We start from the raw sequence: 20,431 nt of genomic DNA, 5'->3' as shown, positions 1-20,431 counted from the left end.
GAAGGGTGGGAGTAGAAATGAGATCCTCAAAAGAAACAACAGAATGAGAATAAATGGCTAATAAACTGCCATCTCAGGAAAGTGAGTCCTGATGATTTGAAAACATTTTTTACCTGAGAAGGACGGGCAGACTTGAGAACACAGCTGAACTACTCCTGAGGCTAGGGGACAGGCTGTGTATGGTGTGGGAGGAAGGGCGGACAGAGTTCGCAGCACAGCCGGAGGGACTCGGGAGAAGTACGTCCAATGGGATTTTATGAAGTGCAACACAGTGGGATGTGCAACAGAAAAATTTCTCTTTGCTCTTTAACCCTCCCAGCACCCCACACCTGAGACAATATTTAGTAAAACTTGCTCAATGCTTTAAGGGCTTTAGTTGTGAATAGATTCTTCCTGGAGAAAGCAAGAGAAGCTAAGGTTTGCAAACTGATGGTGTAAAGAAAAATGGAAACATTGCATGTTTCATTTGGTGATCCACCAGAAGGACTCTCTGGATTCAGTAGCACATAATATGTGCCACTGTGATTTATCACAGCAAAGAATATAGAGCAAAAGCAGCAGGAAAAAGATTTGCAACAGTGGAGTCCAGAGAGGTCCCGCATGGGCTTCTGAGAGGTTGTCAGAGGCCACAGAGAGTGCTCTTTTCTAGCAGCAAACTACAGGGACACATGTGGAATGCCTGCCCAGGGGAACCCAAACGAGAGGTTTAAGGTCTAAGGCTTTTAGTGGGTGCAGTTCACGTAGACACATTCTTCTTTGCAATGGGCCTTGGCAACCAAACCCAAGGACAGCAACAATGAAACCAGGTACACATCATTAATCTTGGTGTTTGTGTAAGGCAAGCTCAAAAGCCAGTATAGCATGGTCCGTTGCTTCAGGTGTATATAGCAAATTCATCAATCACTAACATAAAAAACATTCTGAGGGCCACATTCCCAGGAGTTGGCCAAGGTTCACTCCTGATTCCTTTGAAGACATAAGCAATCAGGCTTCCTGTGTCAGTGTTTTCCCCTCACAATACCAAATCTGGCTAGGATTTGAAAAAGGATTTCACAGCTATGAAATCCCTTACATGGGTAGAGGTTAAAGATGGCTTCTGCCACCTGGAGGCAGATCACAGGCTAGGCAAGAAAGCCTCTCTTGTAGGGTGGCCTCTGGCTGAAGAGAAAGAAACTATCTTTCAAGTCAGTGTTTAATTTCAGGCTAGTTGCTGTATTTATTTTGGAAGCATTTAGTACATTTCTTGTTTGAGCCTTGTCTCATTTATGCCATAGGAAATGAAGGGCATATTTATTCATCCTACAAATCACACTGAGGATTTATGTGCTATTTGCTAGAGACTGTTATGACCATTGCGGTTAAGTTAATGAAAAGGCAGACACCTGCTCTTAAAGCTCACAACTCTGGTGGAGAGAAAATGTGATTTGAGGAAGCTATAATCCGTTGACTTGGAGCAAAAATCATAAAAGATGACTGGTGTTGTACCTGGAAGTTTGGAAACAGGAAACCCAAGTGAAATGAGTTTATGGTTTCTCTAGGCTATTTTATCAGACACTTTTTTGCATGCCTAACTGGGGTGACCAACCACCCGTTTACCTGGACTGAAGGGTTTCCCAGGACACAGGCTTTCAGTGCTCAAAATGCGACACATCCCAAAGTGCAGCCCTTACCTGTGTCACTACTCTGAGGACTATTCTCCCAACCCCAGGGGTGGATCCTGGAAGTCCTGTCCCTCTGCTACATTAGAGATTAGCCAATGTTTATCTTGAGTAGTTGGCTGAAGAAATTGCTCAGAATCTAGTTGCAGAGCTCATGCAGTCCCATACTGTCTTGTCATTGAGGTCTCTAGAACAAATCTAGTGTTTAACCTTTTGAAAGCCCATTTAATTGTTCTCTGAGGTACCCCAATCTCCTTCTAAGTTCTCCCCCACTGCCCCTATTTTTGCTTAAGTTAATTTAAACGGTTTTTCTTTGTTATCAGAAACTTAACTAAATCAATTCCCTAGGTAAGAGTATTTCCAAGTCTAGACAAACAGCTCTGGTTTAGTGAAAAATACCCCTAAATTATTATTCCTCAGGTTTACTGTAAATACCTCTTGGGAATAGCTGTTTGCCTGGTTATAGAACTGTATTTTCATGTTCTGAGTGGACTTATTGAAAATATTTCTAATTTTAGATTACTAAGTTGGTTTTCTGGTTCATTTAGGTATCACTCTTTAAAAATGGGTTAATTTTAAGTGTACAGATTCTGTTACAACCCAGGTCTGACACATAATCCCACCCATTTCCCATGGGCACATTAGTTGCTCCAGGTAAGTGTTCAGTTCAAGCCTCTCAGATGAGTCACTTTGTTGCTCAAATCCTGCTGTACTTTCTGCTCACATGTAATTTCTTCCCATTTGACCAATGCATAGAACCCCCTTGCCTTTGGAACCACTCTCAGGCACACCTGCTGTTCTATGGTAACCCCCTTTTTCTCAGCTTTGGGTAAGTCCCTTCAGGAGCCCTAGGCTTTGAAGGCTGCCAGTAAGCCATACCTAACTACCCTGTGAATCTGGGTAGTCCTCTTCCTATCCAGTGCCACTCAGGTACACCTACACACCCCTCAGCTTGTCTCTTCATCCCTTCTCTCCAGCACTTCCTCTCCCTTGCTGACTTCCACCAAAGTGGAACTGATCAGACTTCTTCCCAGGCCAGCTTCAGCACCCCTTAATTTTAACTGTGCATTGGGTTATCAGCTTTCTCAGGGGAAAAAAAAATTCTGGGCAGCCCTCCAGACCTATGGAACCCATCCAAGGCGTGTGTTCCAGAAGGCTGCATTCTAGAAAAGCTGGGTGACTCTGGTGCACTATTGGCCTCCTTACAGCAGGCCCAAGCCTGGGTTCCCAAGATGACTTCTAGTGTTTCCCTTCTCACTCTTCGTCAATTTATCATCTTTAAGAAATTAAAAGTAGAACAAACTTTTCCCTATTATAATCATTAACATTATAAAGAACTGTTAGGTGTTGCCCCTACTAAGTACTTGAGACCCTCCTGATCCCATTACCCCAAAGAAAACACTGCCATTCAAGATTAAGCATGTATTTATTTTAGTTCAGTTAAAACATACATTGTTTCATTGAAACGGTGTAGCACTCCCTGCCAACAAGTCATACTGGAGTTGTTGGCCTCTAACAGTGCAAGACGGATTTTTACACTATATACATAAGATGAACACACCCAGGTTTTCGAAAGTCTTTCCGTAATTACACTAAATCACATTTTGATAACTACTGCATTTTGAAAATTTGGACCTTATTTAAAATTTAAATAAGTGATCCGAACTTGCACCAAGTTTTCATGAAAAAAAAAAAAAAAAGTAATGGTCAACCAGTTTATTGCAAATATAATTTAAACAATATTTAAAATTTGTAGTGTTTACACAATTTGTCAATTTGTTTATATTGAAATCTCTGTACAGGCAATTTGGGGACAATTCTTAGATATACAATGTGAATTCATCAAAATGCAGTTGAGAAACTTACAGGAATATATACACTTGAACCCAAGACCCAACCTGACCTATGGAATTATATACATCCTATTTACAAACACATATGGACAATGTATGTACACAGATTATCATAAATATTGAAAAATAGGTTAGCTTTAATGGATTAATGCTGTTCTATAAATAACATTAGTTATAACTGAAACATCCACGGAAGACAGTAATGCAAAATGAGGTGACAGGACAGTGGTTTCTATACCGAAGACTGCTTATTAATGGGAATCCACTGTTTAGGTGCCTCAAGACAGACAAGATCGCTCCAAGAAAACCATGCAATGGAATTCACCCAAGGCAGCTGATTTTGAACCTTGAATAGCCAAAGAAGGTTGACTGAGTCTCCCCACATCTATTTGCTGTGAGGATTCTTTCCATTCTTTCCTGGTTCACAAGGTATCTCCTCCCATATGAAAGGATGTAAACTATAGAAAAAACAGCTCTCCACTTGATAATCCCCGGTGGGTCTTAAGAGACAAAATCAGCAACTCTTTCAGGAACTCAAGCAGAAGTGCCATTTCTTGGTCTGAACTAGAGGTGAGGTTTGGATTCGAAGGGAATATCAAAAGCCCAATTAAATGAAAGCAGTGCTGTAGAATATGCCTTCTCACTGCCTTTCTAGATGGTCCCAGATTACTTTATTTGTATAAAAACAAACAAAAATGGACCATTGGTTTCACCCAATGTACACTACAAGACGTCTTCCAGTTCCACAAGGGTCTTTAAGTACAGACATAACTGGTCTATAATCTAGTCACATATAATACAAGGATGTGTAACAAAAACCATGTCTGCCACACTTCTGGCCCTTGCCCAGAACTAAAAATGTTTAGTTCAAGAGAAAACCTCAACAGCCAGATGACCAATTGATGATTCCATTACTTGCTTCCCTCAACCACTAATGGAATTATGTATATTAGATTGTAGACATTATGCCCGATAAGCAAAGTACCACATTATTTAATAATATATTCACCATACACCGTAACATACAATAAATGTGCTCTTAAAAGCCAAGTAAGTTTTTCAGTTCTAATTGGAATTTACATGGAAGGGTGATCATGCAGTTGGACCAACTACTTACACTCAGGTTGCACTGTTTTCCCTAGCTAACCATTTGTTGGATGTAAACAAATAATTCTATGTTGTACCAGAATGAGATGACAATCCAGTGCAGGTAAGTTTTGCAAAAAGCTTACTGCATGAGAAACCTGGTGGCCTATATGAAGAGAACTTATACCAAATGTCGGTGTAACCTATGGATTAGACCTCTACTGTAGACAAAACACGAACACGACTAAGCCATGTATTATCAAGTAATTCATACTTCCAGTAGTAGGTGAGCATTTTTGAAAAGTTGTACTATGGATAGAACAGTTTTGGCCTATAGCCATCCAATGCCCATTCTCCACTGCTGGAAGCAATGTTAAAAAAGGGCTGGCCCAAAAAACCCAGAGCTGTCAATCCAACTCTAGAGAAAGATGCAACTGAATAAACCCTGTTTTACCCAATTGCACTATTTGGTACCTCAAAATTAGTTATTTTCATTCCCACAGAAATATCTGCATTATCTTCCATTCTAATGGATTGAAGCCATAAATATTTGTCTGAATGAACTAAATATTTGGGAACAAAGGAAAATGATGAACAGAGTTCATCTGATTTGGTATTAACAATAAGCAATCGATTACCCTTGAACAACGAAGTTTAAATGGAAAAACTATGCTCCTATTCATGGTACAATTTTTCATTACATCATTTTGTCTAAAAACAATTTTGGGTAAAAAAAATATTTGGCTTATTATGCCTACAAAAAGGCAATTCATTTCATAATACTAATATTTTTAAACACCAATGAAAAATTTTTTACTTAATTTATTGACAACTGTTTTTGGACAATGTTCAAAAAAAGCCTTTTTTAAAAGTAAAATAGTGCTTCTGAGGTCTTTAAATATTTTTGGTACAAAAAATAATAGTGTTTTTCTCGATGGTTATTTTAATACTTTGCTGCAAATTAGGAATTGTTTCTCACATCAAATGGTTCCATTAGGCACATTCAAGTAAAACCATAAAATATCCAAGTTAAACAATGACACAGCCAAACATGTGGCTTGATAAAAGAGTTCGTCCATTCTCTGGAATGGAATAAAATTGTCACTTCCGTTAACCCGAGACTCGTGGTTTTGTTGTTAATGTCCATTTCTATCATACAGAATATTTTCTTTAAAAAAAGAAAAAAAAAAAGTCCACTTATTCTGCACTCAGAAGAACCAGCGAGGAATCTGCACTTCAAAAGGAAGTGAAACTGAGAACGTTAGGTGAAATTTCATAGTAGTTGAGTGGACTCAACACTGGCATCAAATGGACTGCTGAAGTTAAAGTGGTGCTAGTTAATGGCCACCTCCATGGGCATTGTGCACCCAATCCAGAACGATCAAGGCCATGCTTCCGATCATCACCACTATGCCGCTTAACAGGAAGAGCATAGCCTGCAATGAGGACACAGAGAACACTGGTCAGAAAGCAACAAACTGGATGTTCAACAGTCCTCTTCCTACTTTAAAAAACAGGCTTATAATCACCTAGATTATGTCAGTACTATTTTACAGAGCTCCAGTTTCACCTTGCTGAAGATATTTAAATGGTCTTAATCAAGGGGTCATCTATAATACAAAACAACTGTCTCTAAAACCTTTGAAAATTTTACTTTTGAATTTCTTTCTCTCAAATGAAAAGAAAAGTAATTTTCTTTGCTTAACAAACTACTTTGGGGGAGAAAAGGTACAGGGAATAAGTAGCATAGATGGTAGGTAGAAAATAGACAGGGGGAGGTTGAGAATAGTATAGGAAATGGAGAAACCAAAAAACTTTTATGTACGACCCATGGACATGAACTAAAGGAGGAAAATGTGGGTGGGAGGGGGTGTACAGGGTGGAGGGGAATAAAGGGGGAGAAATGGGACAACTATAATAGCACAATCAATAAAATGTATTTAAAAAATACCTACTTTGTCAAGTGAAACCAGCCTAGGCTTTCCACATTTTTTAAAAGCAAAAAAACTGAAGCCACAAAATCAGACCCAAGTCGTCCTAAAATGTAGTCTCAGTCAAAGCCAGAGGTCTAACAGTTATACTCCTAATCCCACTCTCAATTATTGCCACTATATACTTTGAGTAACACCAGATGACAGCTGTTGGCTGATAAACAATTCTAGTACTTTAATCAGACTAGAATGGTAGTAGGGAACAAGGACTAAAAAGCAGTCTTTCTCCTAAATAGCCCCAGCAGAATCATTTATGCTCAACATATCATATCCTTTTAAAAATTAGTTATTACACATTGAAGTACATAATAGTATTTTAAAGTGTAATAATAGCCCCACCCTAAGCTTTGCTTTGAAGATGGTTTGTCTTGCTCGACTAAACACCCATCTTTTTCTCTTTTATGTACTCAAGGCCCATTCAAGTGCGTGTCACACAACAGGCAGCCCAAAAAATATTGGTTCAACATACCTTGAAAGCTTACGTACCTCTACACTTAATACGCTATCTCTGAAATATCTAGTAACTTCCTTGCAATTAACTGTGTATTTAGATGGCAAACTGTCTTCTACCTCCTTCTCTAATCTTTCATCTGTGAAGTGCACTGTTAAACACTTAGTAGAAACTTAAAAGGGAAACTACCTACAACATGATAGCTAAGAGATTAAAATTATAATCAAATGAGGAATTTCTGATATTGGAAGACTATTACTCCTTCTATAATCATAATCTTACTTACCCCAATCTTTTGTACAGATTTCATAGATTCTTTCTTAACTAACTTGATATAGAAGGCAGATGGAAGAATAAAAATCAACATAGCAGCTGCAGATGCACCTGTAAAAGAACATTTACCATTTATTGAGAATTCAAGGAATCATCATTTTATAAATGCTAAAATTCCTCATTATTTGAGTGAACCTTGATACTTTCTAAAACTTACCAATGAAACCAAAGATATCTCTAATAGTTGGGACAAAGATGACAAGCAAATTGGTAAACGCCAAGATGGACACTGTAATGACACTGTGACGCAACCAACTGAAATCTTTCGCTGGACACAACAAGTGAGTTAGGGAACCCCGGATCTGCAAGATAAAGAGATCAAGCTCCAGCTTTAATTAAGAAACATCATTTAATACCTTCAAATATGGAAAACATGCCCTAGGATGTTTTGAAAATTTACAAATATTTCACTTATTTTTTTCTGTAACTATCTAACATAAAGTGAAACATTCTTTTCCTAGCCACTTGAGATTTATTTAAAATTACAAAGTATAACTCGGTATGGCTACAGTGGTGTTTCCCTTCTCCCAGAACATAAAAGTCTCACAAATCCTCACATTTAAAGCTGACTCGTATTGGAAAGGAAAAAGCACAACTCATTACTTACGGGGAAAATAACGACTGGTACCGTCAGGGTGACAGCCACTAACACAGCCAGGCGGACGACAAGGAGGAGGATATCTGTCCCCAGGACTGAAGAGTACGTATGAAGCAATTCTGACTCGACGTGTTCTATGGAGAAAGGAGAGCCAAAACTTTGTGCACTGTTTTCTCTGGAGATTAGGTAGGAACTCGAACTTGTGGCAAAATTTGCACCAAAAGTGTTGACTACTGACAAAATGACTACAAACTAAGAGACTAATAAGATTAATTTGGAATTAGGGTTAATGCAATTAGAATAACATTGAAGAAAAATTTTTCTAAATGCCAAGCAGAGATTTAGCCACATGATCCTCATTAAAATCAACAGGAGCTAAATAGTTTAAATCCCATGGTTTGGCTTACAGTTTGTATGTGTGGTATAATTTGAAAGTGATGGGAGGAAATAGGTAGGATGAACTTAGTTATAAGCACATCATATAAAAATGGCATCAAATGATGAATGGTACACTTCTGAACCAGGATTCTAAAAATTAATGATTAAATATACTATAGAAAATTCTGATTAAATATACTATAAAAAATTTTTAAGCTCTACTAAACTCAATTTCTCACAAGTGAAATATACTAAAAAAAACAGCTGTGATAGAACTATACATATCAAAGTATCAATTTCATTTCACAACATGAGGGTTTTTTTTTTTTTTTTTTGGTAAACCAGACACTACTTACCATAAAATGTCAAGTATCCAAAGAGGGCAGCAAGCAGGTACATGAGAAACATAGCAAAAAATGAAATCTTGGATACATTCATCATTCTTTTACGGCTGCGGCTATGTAAATTCAAAGAAAAATACAAAAATATATTTCAGCAATAGTTCTAGCAATAATCAAATAATACTTTTCCAATAAATCGATGTGAAAATAGAGCACTTACTCTTTCAGCTCTTCATAAATGGGAAGAATAGCAGGATGACAGACAAATGAGAAAGTCAGAATTGGCACAGCATAGACTGTCTGCAAAACATATAAAAATATACTCAATATCCTAATGTTAGGGAACTTATATTTTGTATCAACTAATCTTAGAATCAAAGTCTAAAATAATTAGTTTTCCTTACATAATTAGCTTCTAATCTTCTAGTTTGTTCACCACATGTGATCAGATCAGCATCCTAACTTCTGAATGTGTTAATTATTGTCATACGACTTTATTTTTGAATCTATTTTAAGACACAAACCAATGCTTTCTTCTTAGTCCTCAATTAACTAATCATGTTTTCTAAACAGCTCTTACCCCTCCTCTCTTTACTTTGAGAATTCTTTTAATATTTTCAGTAGATAGCTTCCCCTCTTTTCTTCCCTAAAATCTTTATTTCAGAAAAACAAAGATTATGTTTAGTTACCTGTGAGTTGAAGATAAAATAATGCGGTCTGCAAGAATCATCAGTCATGTTAAGTGCCGCATCCGGTATAATAGTTGTTGGGGGTGTGAAGGTGCTGTTTATTATTGTTTCACTAATTATCCATGTATCATCCTCTGGACAAGAAATCTCAAATTTCTTGCAAATCACCTGAAAATATATTATTTTTCCTTTGTTAAACTTAATAATGTGACAGGGCCTTTAAAAAAAATCACTAGCTTTAAAGAAGTTATACCTACCACAATCAGAAAGAACACCATACACAACAAGGAAAGGCCACTGGTATATCCCAAATATCCTGTGGGGGTGAGGGGATGTTAGTTTATTTAATGAAACAGGTTTAGGGCAAACATATTTTCTCTGCTAAATAATTCAATTCTGCTTGAAAGACTTCAATGTGGCTACAATATGAAGTTTCTAATTCTTACAGATTACGCTATAGAATTACTTTAAAAAATAGTTGCTAATAAGTAATAAAAATTCCCATTTATTTTGTATTATTACTGATAAAGTACAAAATATTCTAAAATGTAAACAATATATTGAGCTTTAGTGGTGATCATGCTAGAATTTTTAAAGACCTACAGAGGTCTGTATGCTGCAACCCCCAAAGGTATGCTTTCAGAGCTTTTTAGCTCTCAGTGTCTTATTAAGAGAAAGCCAATCAGATGGTGAGATGATCATTTCAATTTTCTTTAGAGATGGGTTTGCTCACCTAAATTTCTCAGCAACGACAAAGGAAGGATGAGCACCAACGATACCAGCAGAACCAAATAGTCACCGTTCAAATACCACAACCTGAATTAAAGAAAAGAAAAACAAGGTCAAAACCAGTCACAACTATCCTCCGAGTATCTTCTCACAGGACCCATCTTAGAGAAAATACTATAAAAATACACACTAAAAAGATAGGTGTGGAAGTATCACTTATTCAGAAAGCCTACAAATAGGAATAAATCTCTCGCTTTGTGCGCTAAATGAATATTCACTCAGGTTAGGAATGGGGCATGAAACAGTCTAACTTTTGTCTCACAGTTTGCTCTGGGAAGGCTGCCAGCTGATTCATAACATAAAATACTTCTTAAATGCTTGCTACTAATATAGGGAACAAAGAGGCACTGTTAAGCCAGTAATCTTATCTTTCAGCATTTTAAGAAAAATTGTACACCAACTTTGTCTTAGCTTTAGCTTTCCATTTTTAATGCTAGAAACAAGAAAATTTTAAAACAACCTTCTTTCAAACATTGGTTAGCAAATATACATATGAAATACTTCAACAAAGAAATTTCTTCATACTCAGACAAAATACACAGGAAAAAAAAACCCCACAAAAACCCCAATTCCCAAACCAGGACTTATTGCAGGTTGTGAAGAGTATGTTTTAATACCCTGACCACCTTAACTCCAAAAATAATCAAAAGATCCCTTCTGAAGTTAAGACAAAATATTACCCATGCGTCCGAAAAACTCTAGTAATGTTTTCCTCTTTAGGTAATCAACTCTTTAAAAATCATTATTTCAAATTCTAATTGACCTGTGAATTTTACACCACTCATTTCAGCAACAAAGACCTCACAGAAAACTAATATTTAAATATCACATTACTAAAATAAAATTTATAAAAAATTTTATTTATTTATTTTTAGAGAGAGGAGGGAAGGGAGAAATAGAGGGAAAGAAATATCAATGTACGGTTACCCCTCACACACCTCCTCCTGGGGACCTGGCCCACAACCCAAGCATGCGCCCTGACTGGAAATCGAACCAACAACCCTTTGGTTCACAGGCCAGCACTCAATCCACTGAGCTACACCAGCCAGGCTACTAAAATAAACTTCTAATGCACGGGGGCCAACCACAACACCTCTCTATTTTGAGACAAAGTGGGGAAGTAAATTATCACTACCCCCCCTACAACACACACACACACACCATGTTTCCTTTTTAGTCCCCTGGGATGAGTAACTTTGCTAGAAGAATAAGGTTTCTACAGCACAGTCATACATTTTCTGATATTACACAATTTAAATAGGTTAGGTTTTAAGAATTTCTAATTTACAAAAAGCAGACAGGAATTGGTTTTTAATGTAATTCAAAGCCATAGTCCTAACACTGATTGGAGTTATGTGTTAATCAGCTACAATTTCTTAAAGAGTAAATGTAAAGAGAAAGGTTTAGAAAACCTGCTTTTAAATGCAGATTAAAAATTAGTAATCCAGAGTTACAGGACTAGCTACCATCTTCAGCCTTTCATTCTCAAAAGTTCTCAGTTTCAACAATAACATTTATAATAGTTTACTGATAATTACTTTGTATCCAACTTTGGTAAAATTATCTAACCATTTTAGACCATAATTGTTTCTTATGAGTAACCTTACTTAGCACCTACCCAGTTGCATCTTCAATGTTCATTAATGCCTTGATCACCAAAGGTAACTCATATTTCACTATGAAGAGGTAGCTTGACATAGCTGGAGGGAAAAAAATTATACCATTACAAGTGCAAAATGTGGCACGTGACACCAAAAGCAACGTGTCACCACTGTGCTATACAAAGAAAAAAGTCTACCCAAATTACCTTCTAAAAAATTCTTACCTCCAATGTTCTGCATTGTAATAGATCCAGAGGCTGCAAGCTTTCCAACCAATCCAAATGCCTTATGCCCCAACTGTTCATACAATAAAGACCCTGTAAGTTGAAGAACACAGAAGCATGAAGCAAGTGTTTTGTACAAGAAACAAAATCATAACAAGCACAACTGTTGTAGAAATACCAAGAATGTTACCATACCTCCTTCATTGGCCGTCTTTAAAAGGAGATGAACAGAATACAGGGAAAATATTGACACAAATGTCAAGAGAATTCTGATGAGAGAAAGAAAAAGTGCACGGTTATAAACAAGCATAGCGCTACTTAAATATTAAATAGGGAACTTAACCTAATATTTCTTTTACTAAAGAGAATACCCCCAAGAATGATACTCTCCTGGCTAGTGTCAACATATTCCCTTACTAGGCTCTAAAAACATGCAGGTAAAACATGCATATTACCTCACGGTAATAGATAAGAGCAGGGGTGTACCCACTGAACCAAACATGCAAGGGAATGCTGGGAAGCCAAACTTTGAAGTGGTGGAGTTATGAGCCTTATAGATTCTGGCATCATAATGATCAGCTGCATACTTGCCACTTGCCTACACTTTAATTGTTCATTTTATCTGTAAAATGGTGGTAATACCTGCCAGGAAACCCAGCCTACAAGGTACTTCTGAAATCCAACTGATAGCAAAAATCATAGAAATAACCAATGGGACAATATATATTGTACCCCACGGGGTGGAATACAAGCCCAGCATTGTCACAAAGTTAAACAATGCCTGTGGTAGATGGAACAAGTAGGCTTATCAGTTCAACTGTCTGGGCTATCTCCTCCCTGGAACGGAGAGGAACTAAAGGTTCCCCACTGGTTTCCTTTAGGGCACAGGTTCTCTCATTCCAGCTTTATTTTCCTCTCCCAGGGCAAGTCAAGGAAAATACAAACTTTTTTTTAGTAAAAGGAACAACAAATCAAAATCAGGGAAACTCAGAAAATTCTGCAAACAATAGAAGTCACATTTTTTTTGATTCTGTAGGAGCAAACTGCATACAGTACCATATAAGGTCTGGCAAAGAATCGGATATCTGTTAGTTAAACATAGGTGGTGACATCAAACTGCTATTCTAATGCCAAAAGTTTTATGGGGTCTAATCTGAGGTGGGAAATGACACCATCAGCCTCACCTCTAACTAGACACAGCTATTGGTTTAATCAAAAACAATTTTCAAAGTGTGCTGATAAATTCAGTCCTCATATGGCCACGAGGGATGAATGAACTCCCCTAACTCTTGAGGTCTCTTTCAACTTCAAGACTGTTTCTACTCGAAAAGGTTACCCAGAGTTGTTTTACTAGACTGTAGCAGGCATGTGGCTTTTGGTCCCTTTACCTCTATATTTCGTAAAATACTGATGGATTAAAAGTTCATGTTAGCACTTGATACTATTAACCATGACCATCAAACACACAGACTCTACTAGAGTATAAATAATTTCCAAAGTACAAGGCTAATATATCAGAATTGTGTTTCACTTATGAAACAGAGATGCCATGTAAATATTGCACTAGAACCCCACTTAACAACAGCCTCCAGTTTTTATACTAAGAATTAGGAAGGCTTTCAAATATGTAATAATGATGCCATTCAATTTTCCCACTAAAAGCTCGAAAACTCTAGGGTCCTTTCTACATAAATTCTTGGTCCTTCACCTTAGCAAGAGGGCTCAAAAAGCCTCGTGTTAATGAAGCAAGCTAAATGAATCCTGGCTTCCAATGCTCAAACTGTTCTTAACTTCAGTGTGGAATTTCACCACAAAGCAGAGCTTTGCAAAGGTTTGCTTTTCTTTTCATGAAAATTCTATTCTGCTGGAGAAAACAATTTGAATAGAAGGCACCCTTAAGCTAACAAAACATATATCTGTCAGAAAGGGACAACTCCGTGTTACATGCATGTGTGGTTTCTTCATGTGCACAACAAAATCACCTATCTTCCACAGAAACTGACTTAGGATGCCAAAAGTTAATAGCTATAACAAAAACATCATTGAAAATGTATGCTCAACTTTACTATATGTGTTTTGTTTTGTGCTTTTTTCTGGAAATAAGGTCTCTACTTTTCTATTATATTCTCCAAGGGCCAGTGACCCCACAATGGTTAAGAACTCCTGCTCTAAAGTCTTCTACAGCTCCAAAATCCTATTCCAGGTATTGATGCTGGAAAGTGCAGGAGTAACTACTTCTAACTCGACAATTAAGAAAAAAAATTATTTAAAAGCAGATACTTATTGAAGTGTTAACATTTTTTGGTATGGCATATGGCAATCACACAGATCTGGTATAAATATTAAAAAAAAACAAAAAACACATATGGGTTGCTTTTCAGTTGCTTTATTACTCACTTTTCTTAAAATAAACATATTTCAGGTTAAGCAAATACTACCACACCTTATATATTTAAAAAATAATTAGCTGTCTTCCTTGTGCACGCAGGGGCCACAGGTCCTTGGGGACACTATGCCAAATTACCAAACTGATTTGGAAGTATTATGCTTATTAATACTTTTTTGTTTCTGATTTTGCCAGAAAAAATTTCTAACTACCCTGATTTATCAAGTTTCCTTGAAATGTCCAAGCCCTGATAAAAGTTTATCTTAAGTATGCCCATCAACTTACTTTGTCTTATCAGTTTTAATTATTGTCTTTTTTCCCCCATCGAATTGGCTTTCTTGATATCATGCAATTATATACCAGAATAAAGATATATTTTAATTTCTTGTATTTCAATTTTTAAGCAAACAAATTTCAAGTCAGTTTCTGGAGCCAAAACATGTTAACTGCCCTGCACGGCAGACTCACTACTTACACATACTTACATAAAAAGAGCAATTCCAGTATTAGCCATGGCATAAGAAAGCCCAAGGATTCCACTGCCCACAATCGCATTGCTCAGATTAAATACTGACATTCCAAAGGAAGTAGTACCTGGATGCTACATAGAGGGAAAACGATAACCAAACATATAACAATAATTAAATGGAGAAAACCAGCTTTGGGCAAGTTAGATTTGAAATCTAAAGTAAAACTATTTGTTTACTCCATAAAGCCACAGACACATAAATTTATTATTTTTATTAACTTACAAAGTCTGTTTCATACTTCTTTTTCCCCAAATTTGATTCAAGTAAAAAGTTCTGGTTTTCAGGATCTACATCTGCATAATGGCTGAAAAAAAAAAAGAAAAGAAAAAAATCTTAAATTGGGTTGAAATACACAATGGAATGCTCTAACACAAAACAGCCCTTTGGTTGTCACACACCTTTACTTAAAAGCCTAAGAGTTAAGTAGGAGCCTACTTTCACACCAGATATTGTCAAGGCAGTTAGACAACTGGGTACTGTTTCAGAGATCACTCTCCAAATGCCACAGTAAATTAAAGCAACAGAAGCGGAGTCCTTCCTAGAACCACCCCCGACCAGCACAAGCCGTTTTAAAAAAGGACACAACTTCTCCCACCTTTTCAGAGCAGCTTGCTTGGTGGGATAGTAGTTGTTGAAGTCGCTGTTGGAACTGTAACTGCTGCTGTCCTCATCCGGGGAAATATTGAACCTTCCCATTTCGGCTTTCTTCATGGTGGGAACCGAGAGGAATCAGAAGCTTCAAGTACCACTAGATTCCTTTTGTCCTTTGCGGTACACCGGTCCGCGCTCCTGCCTGTGAACGTAGAGGCGGCGCGTCAGGACCCGCAGCGCTGGCCCTGGTCACGTGACGCGCGGCTGATTCATCCCTGGCCAGGCGAGTGGAAAAGTACCAGCCGAGCTCGAGGGGCGGGGGCGCGCTGAGGGGCGGAAAAGTACGGACAGCGGCGCCGCAGAGAACAAAGATGGTCCCACAGCGACGCGGCGCCTGCATAAGCCCCTCAGTGCATTTTATTACTTCACCCTCTCCGTGATCCCAAGCCTGAGGGAGGCGTGCGGGGACCTCTGTTACTTTGCCCGCACAGCATCGTGGGTCGTGCACAGGCACGCAGGGCACACAGCCCACCCAGGCACACTGGCTAGGTGTGCGGGCCGCCCAGGCGCACAGCTCCTGGTTTCTAGCGTTTGCAGCGGCAGTGCTGCATACCCGGTCTTTGCACGCCAGGAGCCCCTATTGGGGGAAATGCCTCTGCGGCTGTTAGCCCACTCGAGGGGGCGAAAGGGTCGGATATAAGTCCTCCGTAGAGCTGGGGAAAACGCTGGTTCCCAGGAGCGCTGCGGATTTGTTTACACGCGTACGCCCGTGCCCTCGAACACACTCGTCCACTGGCATTTGACTGGAGAGCAGTTCGCTCCACTTGCCCCTCCTTTGCCGAGAAAGGAGACTGATGCAATATCGAAGGCCGATTGTCAAACGTCCTCCGCCCGTCCTCCCCAGTCGTGGCCTCCGATACTCTAAAAGCCCGACGCCACCTCTGCGCCTCCGAATTCCAGACCCCCTGGACTTATTTAATTTTTTTTATTGATGCAAATCAGTCACAGGACTTGCCGCAGCGGAGACGCGGGCCGGGCTGGCTCCCCTCCCCCTAACGGGAAAATGCGGTTCAGCTCCGGGAGGGCACGCGGCCCCCGCGCCGCGCCCCTCCCCTGCCCGAAGGAGGGCAGCAAGCACCCGCCCCCCCCCCCCCACTGTTATGGGCAGGGGTCGTGGGCCGGCCCCAGGAACCGCAATCGCCCCAGTGTGGAGGAAACGACCCTAGCAGCTGCTTTCCCGCCGCGGCCCCTCCCAACACCCCTCCCCCACTCCCGCCCGGGCTTCGCGCCCTGTACAGATATCCCCGCGCTGTTACCTTGGTGGTCTCCGCTTCGGAATCCCGGAATGTCACGCAGACGCCTTCAGTGGGTTTTTCTCAAACAAAAATCGTAAACAAAACAAAACAAAAAAACCCCCAACAATAGGCAGGTAAAATAATTTCAATAAAAAAAGGAAACGGCAAGTTGCCCCCCAAACGTCCGGCGTCCGCCGTCTCGAAGGAAAGGCACGAGTGTGCGAGAACGCGTGGTCGGGATGCTGGCAGTAGGGCACAGTAAGACTCCCCCGGAAGGCGACGTCGCAAAGCTGTAGTGCAAACCCAAGAGCGGCGTCTTATACTTGCCACCCCGACGACGCGTCAGTGGGCGGGGCCGCGGCCTCCGGTGCCTTCCTTTGTGTATCAACACCACCTGGGCCCCGCCCCCGGCCCGCCAGAGCTCCTCGGTCCCGCCCCGTCCCCCTCCCCCTCCAGCTCCTTTCCCCTCTTGGCGGACTCACGCGCCCCGCCCTTCCAGCCCGCGCCCCCATCCTCCTGGAAAGCTAAACCCCACGATCTCTAGGTCCCTGGTCAGCCTGGGGAGAACCCCCGTCTCGCCCCAAGCTTCCTTATTCATTTCAGCCCGGACTGGTGCCCAACATATGCAGTTGTCTTTAGGAGTCTTCTTCAAATTCTCTTCGGTGCGTGTTACCAGCGGTCTGTTTTGTACTCAAGGCTTTATGGGGGCATATTCTGCCCACCCAACCCTTTCCTGCCTGTTATTTTTGTGGTTTACCTGGGGGTTTTCTCTCGTAAACTTGGGCTAAGGAGGCAACGTTGTCTACATGGTCGGTTTCTGTTCTTGTTCTTCCCCATCTAGAGCTGCTTTCACTCTTCTACACTAGCCCAATTAGGTGGGTTGGCAGCTCGTTTTGGGATATCCTTTATGTGTGAACAAGAAAACCCTACTAGGGGAAAAAAACTACGTCCTGAACAGCAAGCCAGACCCCTTTGATAGGGGGCCCCCTCTAGGCCTCCGGTCGGGAGGGTCGGCTCTTTCCAGGAGGTTGTAGGAGTCCTCAGCTTATACTTCGCACACACATTTCACTCATTCCACCACCCCCACCCAATTTGAGAGCACTTTCTTTCCTTGTATTTACAGAGGCGCTTGCCTCTGTTGGAATGTTGGGCTGAGACTTCCGTGCCTGATCCCTCGTTTCCAGCCGAGATGTGGTCTTGCTGAACCAGGCAACTAGGGGGCCCCTCGGCTGTGGAATGCTCCATGCAGCCGGAAAGGCAGGATCTGTCCTTCGCTGGAGACAAAGGTCCCCTTATGAGAGATAAATGTTTGTTAGATGAATGAATAAACAAACGAGTTTGACCTACTGCTCTCTTCCTTTTTGGGGACGTGGGAGAGGACTGCGCAGAGCATAAAGGAAAGAGTTGGGTGTGATCACAATTTTTGCTTTCAATGTTTTCCTGAGGAAATCTGTACAACTATTTCCGTGGCACGTGAGGCTGCGGGTGCCTTGGGTCTGCACTAGTGTTTGTGATTGACAAGAGAGGACCCGATTTCCCCTTTACACTCCTGTTTTCCACCGCTTCTACTGGTCAGAAAAATCTCACCTAAACAATATGCTTAATTGCTTTAGTGCCCAACTTCCCCTCACCATCATTCAAACCTTCCTCCACCTTAATACCTCCCTTCTTACCTCTTTTTGCAGGTACTATTTTCTAAATCATGTGGTACAGAACCCATTTTGAAATCTGTGTTGTCTTGTACACAAAATTGTTCAAGTGTGTTTGTGATCTTGTCTCCCCAGGAAGACTGTGAACTCCTTGAAGGCAGGCTTGGCTTCTGACATAACCAAGGCAGAAAAAACTTACCTTCCACATGCATTCCCTAGTAACACCAATCAACTCTCCTTGGCCAGAGAGCAATCTTAATGGTGGGTTAGAGAGCACTCCCTGGAAATTCTTTCCAATCAGATATCAACTGATGAAAAAAGGTCTAAAATACTTTTTCATCTAGATGAGTAAGTCCCCTGCCCAGTCAGGAGGACTGTAATCTTGTTCTGACCTCTCTGTTCCCTACAAAACTGTTCTAATTTTCAGTCTAAAAGACTAACACCATCATTCATGAAAGAGTTCAAGCCTGAGGCCAGGGCTCATCTTGAGCTATTCTTTTTCTCAAATATCTAGTCTATTAGCAAGTCTTGAGGGATTTGCCTTCAAATATTTAGGACCTTGCCACTTCTCAATAATATCTCCAAGACTCTGGTCCTAATGCAAGCAACTGTCACCTCTGTCCTGGATCACTGCAAAAAGCCACAATCCAACTCATCTCTGGACTCCCATACTTAGTGCTCATTGTCCATTCTCTGCTCAACAGTCCAAAAGGCCGTCTCAGACATAAATCAAATCCTGTGATTAAAAGGATAAATTTATTTTCCTTACCTAAAGCCCTCCAGTGCCTTCTTCTTTTCTAAAATTGATTTTGCTATTATAGTTGTACTGATTTTACCCCCTTTACTCCCCCTCCACCCAGCACCCCCTTCCCTCAGGCAATCCCCTCACCATTGTTCATGCCCATGGATCACGTATATAGGTTCTTTGGCTACTCAATTCCCTATGCTATACTTTACATCCCCATGGCTGTTCTGTAACTATCTATTTGTACTTCTCAATCTCCTCACCTCTTCACCCATTCCCCCATACCCCCTCCCATCTTGCAACTATCAAAATGCTTTCTGTATCAATAATTCTATTTCTGTTCTTCTTGTTTGTTTTGGTTTTTTAGTTTTAATTATTGATAGATTTGTATTTTTTTAAAAAAGATTTTATTTATTTATTTATTTTTAGGAGAGGGGAAGGGCAGGAGAAAAAGGAGAGAAACATCAGTGGGTGAGAGATACATTGATCCGGTTGCCTCTCGAACACCCCCACCCTGCAACCCAGGCATGTGCCCAGACTGGGAATCAAACCAGCAAACTTTTGGTTTACAGGCTGGCACACAATCCACTGAACCACACCAGCCAGGAGAGATTTGCAGTTTTTGCCATTTTATTGTTCATAGCTTTGATCTTCTTTTTCTTAAATAAGTCCCTTTAACATTTCATATAATAATGCTTTGGTGATGATGAACTCTTAGTTTTTTCTTGTCTGGGAAGCTCTTTATTTGCCCTCCTACTTTAAATGATATCTTTGCTGGGTAGAGCAAACTTGGCTGTAGGTGCCTGCTTTTCATGACTGAATATTTCTTGCCAATCCCTTCTAGCCTGCAAAGTTTCTTTTGAGAAACCACCTGACAGTCTTATGAGAACTCCCCTGTAGGTAACTAACTTCTTTTCTCTTGCTGCTTTTAAGTTTCTCTATCTTTAACCTTTGGCATTTTAACTATACTGTATCTTGGAGTGGGCCTCTTTGCATTCATCTTGTTTGGGACTCTCTGTGCTTCCTGGACTTGCATGTCTATTTCCTTCACCAAATTAGGGAAGTTTTCTTTCATTATTTTTTCAAGTAGATTTCCAAATTCTTGCTCTTTCTCTTCTCCTTCTGGTGCTTCTATCATGTGAATGTTGGACCTCTTGAAGTTGTCCAAGAGGCTGCTTATACCATCCTCATTATTTTAGATTCTTTTTTCTTCTTGTTGTTCTATGTGGTGGTTGTTTTCTTC

The 20,431-nt window shown here is 40.1% G+C and overlaps 1 protein-coding gene across 1 annotated transcript; it reads right to left on the bottom strand.

Annotated features, from left to right (window-relative positions):
- Positions 1-3,065: 3,065 nt before the first annotated feature.
- On the bottom strand, positions 3,066-17,107 carry SLC38A2 (solute carrier family 38 member 2). Its single transcript, XM_045829179.1, has 16 exons — positions 16,816-17,107; positions 15,504-15,701; positions 15,131-15,212; positions 14,864-14,979; positions 12,188-12,261; positions 11,993-12,085; positions 11,786-11,867; positions 10,112-10,194; positions 9,636-9,694; positions 9,379-9,546; positions 8,910-8,989; positions 8,705-8,805; positions 7,980-8,104; positions 7,530-7,674; positions 7,326-7,423; positions 3,066-6,033 (listed from the first exon to the last, which is right to left on the bottom strand). The coding sequence occupies exons 2-16, from the start codon at positions 15,617-15,619 to the stop codon at positions 5,935-5,937; spliced, it is 1,521 nt and encodes a 506-aa protein (XP_045685135.1). The 5' UTR covers positions 15,620-15,701; positions 16,816-17,107; the 3' UTR covers positions 3,066-5,934.
- Positions 17,108-20,431: the final 3,324 nt, after the last annotated feature.

The sequence above is a fragment of the Phyllostomus hastatus genome, unplaced genomic scaffold (genome assembly GCF_019186645.2).
Source record: "Phyllostomus hastatus isolate PE091 unplaced genomic scaffold, TTU_PhHast_1.1 phas_scaffold_93, whole genome shotgun sequence".
Lineage (NCBI taxonomy): Eukaryota > Metazoa > Chordata > Mammalia > Chiroptera > Phyllostomidae > Phyllostomus > Phyllostomus hastatus.
The sequence above is the reverse complement of the archived record's forward strand: the minus strand, read 5'-3'. Positions and strand labels throughout refer to the sequence as shown.

Bases quoted from the DNA above. Each gene is read 5' to 3' on its own strand.
- SLC38A2 (XM_045829179.1), bottom strand. From the start codon at position 15,619: ATGAAGAAAGCCGAAATGGGAAGGTTCAATATTTCCCCGGATGAGGAC. The intron at 8,105-8,704 runs GTAAGTAGTGTC...CTTTCTCCATAG, and splicing joins TGGATACTTGACATTTTATG to AACACGTCGAGTCAGAATTG. The intron at 7,675-7,979 runs GTAAGTAATGAG...TTTATCTTGCAG, and splicing joins TACCAGTCGTTATTTTCCCC to ATCCGGGGTTCCCTAACTCA.